This window comes from Elephantulus edwardii, unplaced genomic scaffold (assembly GCF_000299155.1).
Source record: "Elephantulus edwardii isolate Elephantulus edwardi_28Jun2011 unplaced genomic scaffold, EleEdw1.0 scaffold00441, whole genome shotgun sequence".
In the NCBI taxonomy this organism is placed as follows: Eukaryota; Metazoa; Chordata; class Mammalia; order Macroscelidea; family Macroscelididae; genus Elephantulus; species Elephantulus edwardii.
The window spans coordinates 695813-703969 of record NW_006400191.1 but is presented as its reverse complement, the minus strand read 5'-3'; the positions used below and the strand labels follow the sequence as shown (position 1 = coordinate 703969).

The 8157-nt window shown below is 40.7% G+C and overlaps 1 protein-coding gene across 1 annotated transcript in view; it reads right to left on the bottom strand.

Annotated features, from left to right (window-relative positions):
• LOC102875662 (voltage-dependent L-type calcium channel subunit alpha-1F-like) overlaps positions 1–1342 on the bottom strand; it is a 32938-nt gene extending 31596 nt beyond the window's left edge. The window contains 1 exon segment of the mRNA XM_006902708.1: positions 1318–1342. Coding sequence (XP_006902770.1) covers positions 1318–1342 — 25 coding nt within the window.
• Between the last annotated feature and the right edge of the window lie 6815 nt (positions 1343–8157).

Sequence of the window (8157 nt, the reverse complement as noted above, 5' to 3'; positions counted from 1 at the left end):
GACCAAACTGTGCAGCTCTGCAACTGCATCCTGGCCCATCCTCACCCTTCTGCCCCCAACCCTCACCTCCTTGTACCCCCAATATATTTTTCCCAATTAAAAAAATATAAAAAAAAAGAACTGGTGTTGGGATTAAGATTATAAATAGAGTGAGAATTTATATGAGAGTGAGTGAAAGTGGCATTAAATTTCCAAATGAAGTAGCATCTGGTGTTAGAATTAGGAGTAGAATTAAATTGAGATAAAGTTTACAGTTGGAGTAAAGTTTAAGTCTGAAGGGTGAAACTGAGGTTGAAGTAGAGCTGGGTTTAAATACATATGAAAGTGTAGTAAGACTTGTAGTAAGACTTGGTTTAAAGCTTGGATTGGGAATTTTATTTTAGTTGGGATTAGAATTTAGATCAAGGTTGATTAGGACTGAAATTGAGTTGAGCAGGGTTTGAATTTTTATTCATTTTCAACTAAAGTTATTCCTAACTTCTGTGGCCTGTTTCAACCTCTGAGAGATGGTAGTGTTGGCCTGGATAAGATCCCTGGTTTTGGAGGAAACCAAACAGTCTGAATTAAAATTGTGGCACTATCACTTGTAGATGACCCTGGCCAAATTATGTAATCATTCTGTGCCTCAATTTCCCTATTTCTATAATGAATAAAGAGGTATTTGTCTCTTAAAGTTGTTGTAAAGATTAAATTAATTAAAGCACTTAGTAGCCTGGCACATCTGCATTTTGTAAATGACGAAGTTAAGTAAAAAAGTTAAGTTTGTAGGCAATCTGACTATAGAATTCTTAACATTTACCACAATTAGAAAAACAAATGTTCTTTCAGTATTAAAAATGGGTCCATGTTCTTTCTGGAAAAGCTACTCAACTTACTAACAGTATTGAGACCTAAGTGTTGAAGTTGAGGTTAGGTGATTTAGAGTTTATAGAGCCATTTCCAGATTGGAGTTTTCTCTACGGTTGAGTAGAGCTTGCATTACTGTTAGGGTTAAACTTTGGAGTTGGAGTTAGGAAGGGTGGTAGGATAGGGATCAGGAACAGGATTGAGGTTGGGCTTCATCTAGAATTACAGTTGTATATGTGGTCAGGAAGCCATGAAGGGCGGTATCTGAGATAGTCAAAGTATTGGGAGCCAAGTGGGGGTGGGGTTGTGTTTGGAGCTGACTAGGATGGGAACAGGGTGATGTAATTCTGGTTTCCCACTGGGTCTCTAGGATTAGGGGTCCCTTAAGTGATGGATAGGGAAAGGGGTTAAGGGTGGAGTAAAACCCAGGTTTATTCAAAGGGTCTTCAGAGGGTGGAAAGCTTCTCTCACCTTTCTTGCCTTCCGATTCCGACATCCTCCATTCGAGATTGAAGAGCCATCTGCATACAGCCCCCCTTCTCTTCTCCCAGCTTTGCAGAGATTAAGGTCAGAAGGTGGGGCAATAACAGGGCGGATGAGAGGGTAAGCAGGAGTGCAAATGGGACATTTGTGGGTCACAGCCTAGCAACAGAAAACCACTGATTAAATTATTTTTAACTAAATATATGGCAACAGCAAACAGCCAGAAAATAAGAAAAAATGTAATTTTCAACATTATTAAATATCTGAGGTTGTTGTTAGGTTCTGCTGAGTCTATTGCAACTCACACAAACCCTAGGAACAATAGATTTGAACCCAGTCCTATCTTGCACTATCCTCACAAACTCTACCATGCTGAAATCTATTGTTGTAATCACTGGTTTAATCCATGTCATTGATAGCCTCAGAAAGTCTTTAAAAAATCCCATGTTTCTTTTCCTCTTACTAAATTTGGATTATTCACATTTCAGGTGCTCAATTTTCTTGTGTAGTTAGTGATAATATAGACTTAGAGTAGCAGGCTAATGTGGAATCTTTTTTGAAAAAATATTTATTCATGTATTTATGTTGTTGAGAATATAGAAAGCAAAAAACACACCAATTTAACAGTTTCTACATGTACAATTCAACAGCATTAATGGCATTGTTTGAGTTGTACAGCCAATTTTACCTAATTTTCTAGTTGTTCCTCCCCATTGACATAAACTTCCTAAATTGACAGAACCTTATGAAGTTCCCATCTAATCTTTTGAGTTAGTGCTGTCTATTTGATACCATATAGATAAATAATGAGTATCTCAAAATAAATATATAAATTAATCTCAAAACCAAATTCCAAAACCCACTGCCATGGAATCAATTCTTACTCATACAACTGTATAGGTCAGAGAAGAACAGCTCAGAGTTTCAAAGGCTGTAAATCTTTACAGTCCAAACAGTGTTGAGTTGTACCTAAGCAGTGTCAGTAGCTAATCTTTACACCCCCCCTTCATTGTTTTATGTATATGCATCACACAGTTTTCATTAGTTCAACTTTCTACATGTGCATAAATTACTAATGGCAATTGTAACAATCACCTGTGCAACCATATCCTTTCTCCCTCCATACTGCACCTGGTAATCACTGATAAACTTTGGTTCCTAAACATTTGTCTTTTTTTGTTGTTGTTCTTTTCATGTGAATGGTCAAGCAATATTTGTCCTTTTGTGATTTAATTATTTCACTGAGCATAATGTCTCCAGGCTTCATTTATACTGTAGCATGTATCAAGACTTCATTTGGCTTGTTAGTCAAGTATGTTGTAGGCATCCTGCTTGTTTCTACCTTTTGGCCACTGTGAATAGAGCTGCAATGAACATTGGTCTACAAGTGTCTGCTCTAAAATATTTTAGGCATATATCTAGAAGTGAGGTCTTGTTGTTGTATATGTGCCATTGAGTTGCCTGCAACTTATGGTAGTTATATTTTCACTCTTTTAAGGAACTACTATTTGTTTTCCATTATGGTTTATACCATTTTTTTTTCTCCCTAGTAATCGATACAGCTTCCATTTCACCATGCCCTTGCCAACAATTGTAAGTTTTTTAAAAATGGTATAATTTTGCATCTCTCTGATGGCACAGGATGGGACAGGGTGTGTTGTTAAAACAGACCTGTTGTTCATAGGGTCATTATGAGTTGTACTCGACAGCACCTAACAACAACAGCAGCAACAAAAACTAATGGCTATGATGTTGAGAATCTTCTCATGTATCTGTTGATCATTCAAGTTCTTTACCCACACCTCTAATCAGGAGAGAACAAAATAGGTAAATGGGACCTTCTAAGAATTAAATGCACATCAAAAAACTTCTCCAACAGGGCAAAAAGGAAACCCACAGAATGGGGAAAAAATATTTGGTAATGATGTGGCTGACACAGAAAAAAAAACCGGGCTGCTCCTTGGAAGCAAGGATTCTGAGACTTTGACATACTTTGGTCTTGTTGTAAGGAAGGACCGATCCTTGGAGAGGGACATCATGCTTGGGAGGGTGGAGGGCAGGCACAGGAGGGGAAGGCCCTCTGGGAGGTGGATTGATTCGGTGACTAGGGCAATAGGGATGAGTGTGTCAGAGATAATGAGATTGGCACAGGACAGAGCAGAGTTTAGAGCTGTTGTACATAGGGTTGCTATGAGTCGCAAGCGACTTGATGGTACATAACAACAACAACAACATGAGCAAGAGCCTGTCATGATGAAGGAAGAAGTTCAAGCTTCTCTTAAAGAACTGGCAAAAAATCAAGGCTCCAGGAATTGACAGCATACCAATTGTCATATTTCAACAAATAGACGCTGCTTTGGCTGTGCTCACTAAGTTGTGCCAAGAAATCTGGAGGACAACCACCTGGCCAACTGACTGGAAGAGATCTACATTTGTTGCCATTCCAAAGAAAGGTGACTCAATAGAGTGCAGAAATTATTAAACAATATAATTAATATCACATGCAAGCAAGATTCTCCTGAAAATGATCCAAAAACGACTGGAGCAGCACATCAACAGAGAACTGCCAGATGTGCAACCTGGGTTTAGAAGAGGTCATGGTATTAGGGATAGTATAGCTAATGTTAGATAGATCTTGGCTGAAAGCAAAGAGTACCAGAGAAATGTCTATCTGTGTTTCATTGACTATGCAAAGGCATTTGACTGTGTGGATCACAACAAACTGTGGTTGACTCTGAGAAGAATGGGAATTCCAGGACATTTGATTGTGCATGCAAAACCTATACTTGGACCAGGAGGCAGTCATCAGAACAGAGCAAGGAGACAACTGCATGGTTCAAAATTGGGAAGGGTGTATACTAGGGACGTGTTCTGTCTCCATTCCTTTTTAATCTATATGCAGAACAGATCTTCTGGGAAGCTGGACTGTGTGAGGAGAAATGTGGCATCAGGGTTGGAGGAAGATTCATCAACAATCTGCATTTTGCAGATGACACAACCCTGCTTGCTGAAACGGAGGAGGACCTGAAGTGCTTGTTGCAGAAGATCAAGGACTGCAGCCTTCAATATGGATTGAAGCTCAACATCAAGAAAACAAAGATTCTCACCACTGGGCCAATTAGCAGCATCAAGATGGATGGTGAAGAGACTGAGATTGTTAACAGCTTTAGTTTGCTTGGCTCACAATCAACAATCTTGGTACCGGCAGCCAGGAAATCAAGAGATGAATTTCATTGGGGAAGTTGGCTGTCAGGCATCTCTCTGGAGAACTGATGAGCAATGACGTCAGTCTGGAGATTAAGGTGCTCCTGATCCAGGTCACAGTCTTTGCTATTGCTTGCTATGCGTCAGAGAGCTGGACAATGACTTGGGGTGATAGAGAATTTGTGCCTTTGAGCTGTGATGGTATAGAACTGCCAGGAGAACAAACAGGTTTGTCCTAGCAAGGGTGAAGACAGCCTGCTTCTTGGAGGTAAGGATTCTGAGGCTTCATCTGACATACTTTGGGCATGTTGGAAGGAGGTCTTTGGAGAGGGACATCATGCTTGAAAGGGTGGAGGGACAGAAAAAGAGAGGGAGACCATTGATGAGATGGATTGATACAGTGATGGGGTAATGAGGGTAGGTGTGTTAGAGACAGTAAAGTTGACAGATTTCAAGGCTGTTGTACATAGAGTCGCTTTGAATCACAAGTGACTTGACAGCACATAACAACAACAAATACAGTGATATATCCGATAAAGGATTAATATTTTAAATGTATAGAATACTTTAGCACCTTAACAAGAAAAAGGTAAACAACCCATTTGCAAAATGGACAAAGGATATGAATAGACACTTCACCAAAAAAAGACATTCAGATTGTGAACACACACATGAAGAAGTGTTCAAAATCCCTATTTATCAAAGAGATGAAAAGAAAAACAACTATGAGATACCATTTCACTCCAGCACAATAACAAAATCCAACAGAGCAGCAAACAACAAATGCTGGTAAGGTTGTGGAGAGATTGGAACCCTTATTCACTGCTGGTGGAAGTGTAAAATGGTGCAACCACTATGGAAGACTTTCTCAAAAATTTGGAAATAGAAACACCATTTGACCCAGCAATTCCACTACTAGGAAAATACCCTAAAGAAACCAGAGCTGCCACCCAAACAGATATATGCACAATCATGTTATTCCTGCATTATTCACAATAGAAAAGAGATAGGAGCATCCCAAGTGCCCATCAACAAACGAATGGATAGGAAAATTATGGTATATTCACACAATGGAATATTATGCAACCCTGAAAAACAAGGAACTCATAAAATATTACATAACATGGATGCACACCTATGTTTATTGCTGTATTGTTCACAATAACAAAGAGATGAAAACAACAAAAATGCCCATCAACAAATGAATGGATAAAGAAACTGGAATTCACAAAATGGAATATTATGGAGCACTGAAAAACAAGGGACTCATACACTATTATACAAAATGGGTGACCTTGGAGGACATTATACTGAGTGAAATAGTTCAGTTACAAAAGGATAAATACTGCATAATGCCACTATTATAGAACAGGATTGACATGGGGGTTGGGGAGAAACTAAGAAAAGAGGGGATAAATAATATAAACTGCATTGAAACAGATGAGGGAAAGAACTTTTTAAAAGGAATATATGATTAAGTATTATTTGCATGACAACAGTCCAGAAAAGAGCTGCATATCAAAGCCAACTGGAGGTGGGGGGAGGGGAGGACATTGTGCAACGATGAATTTTTTTAAAAAAGTGAACAGGGAGGTATGGAGGAAAATGTGCAACAATGAATGAATGAATAGAAATTCAAGTTCTCTATAAACGTTCGTTAAAAATCTCAATTAAAAGAAAAAAAATTACACAACATGGGTGACTCTGGAGGATATTATACTGAGTGAAATATCTTAGCCACACAAGGACACTGACATGGGGGTTGATGGAAAACTAAGAAAAGAGGGGATAAATAATGAACACTGCTTTGGGACAGATGAAGGAAAAAAAACTGTTCAAAAGGAATATATGATTATTATATTTGTATGACAGCAATCCAGAATAAGAGGAGGAGTAGTGGGTGGAGAGGGAGAAAATTATGCAACAATGAATGAATTATTTTTAAGCTAACTGGGAAAAAATGTGCAACAAAGAATAAATGAAATCCAACTTTTAAAAAAATCCAACGTTAAAATCACAATAATTTTAAAAAAAATGTTCTTTACACACTTTATGACTGAATTGTCTTCCCCCCCCCCATTTACAAACACTTCTTTATTGCAGACATTTAGGCACAGGTACATGGAAGAAGCTGTATTGCAGGTTTTATACCAGGGTGGTTTAAGAGGCAGCAAGCATCTACCTCTCCCCAACCCCTACCTCCCAAATACAAAGCAGCCTGGAAACCAGTCCTAATGAAATCTCCTGAGTTTGCAGTCTTCTCAGAGATCCCTCCAGTCTGTAGCCAGGCAATCTGTGGGCTCTGAGGCAGGCTTTGTCCTCTATCCACAGGTAGAGGGTGGTGGGGGTGGTGTTTACAGGTCAGGCTTAGCTGGGGTACTCTTACCAAACCTAACACTAGCTGAGGAAGCAGCCCACATCCTGAGGTTAGCCACCATTTAACACCAAGTTACGTTACCCAGGGGTCTCAAGGCTGAGGCACTAGATTGAGCCTCTACTCTCAAAACCGAGGTGGAGAGAAAGTCCCAACAGCTTGAAGGCTGTCAAAGTATGTTTGTGCAGCAAGGGAAGGAACAGAAAAGGAGCCCAGAAAACATCTTGCAGAGGTTTGAGGGATGGCAACTGTGGGGCACACAACCCTTCTTCCACAGTTCTAAATCTAGACTCCAACTCAAATGGACCTAGTTCTCACTGGAGTCTGGTTATTCTCACCATCCATCCACTTTTGAGGCAATGACGCAAAGTCGTGGCACAGAATCCGAGTTGCCCTCTGCTTCGCTTAGGGCTTGTGGGGCACTGAGGATATGATTCTGACCCTTTGTGGGGTTAGGAGTGTGAAAAGAGGCCCCCCTTTATTCCACAAACCTCTGCTTATCTTTGATCTTAATGAGACCCAGCCCAGAGGACTGATGGTCCTGCGACGTGATGCTGTGCTGGATTTTCTGGAACGGAAGGCTAGACAATTTATCCACAATGGCAGCTTTCCCCTGGAACTGTTGTCCTTCCCACGTAAGGCATGACGTATCAATGTAAATTGCGCCTAGTTGGACTCTGTCGTTATCAAATAACTGGTAGTAATGTTGAATGAAGCTGGATCCAATCTGTTCCCAAATTGGCTTGTCTCCCATTATGGAGTGTCGCCCAGCCTCCGTGAGACCCAAACTGACGTCGGAGCAAGCCGGCTGGCGCTGCCCATTCCCAGATCCATCACAGGCGAGTGGCAAGAGGCAGGGTGGGATCGCCCCGCTTGCCTGCCTGTAAAGCTTGCGCGACCAGGGCAGGCTGAGCCAGGCTAAACGGGGCGGGGCCTTGAGAGCTCCATCCGGGTGGTCGGGAGCGGGGAGAAAAGCCAGGCCGCCCTGCAGACCAGTGCACACGCGCAGTAGAGACAGCTGAATTATCTTTTTAAAATTAAGTTCTCTAATTCCAACTCATGGCACTGGGCTAAGGGTGGGATCAACACTTTAACTAACGCTTACCCCCACAATAAGGGATTTATCTTTAACTGCCCCACAAATTGCTGTCTGTCAGATACCCCTCTAAATCTGAACATTCAGATTAAGACAGACTAGGAAGAAGGATTGGCCACCCACTTCTGAAATAGCAGGCCTCTGAAAACCCTAT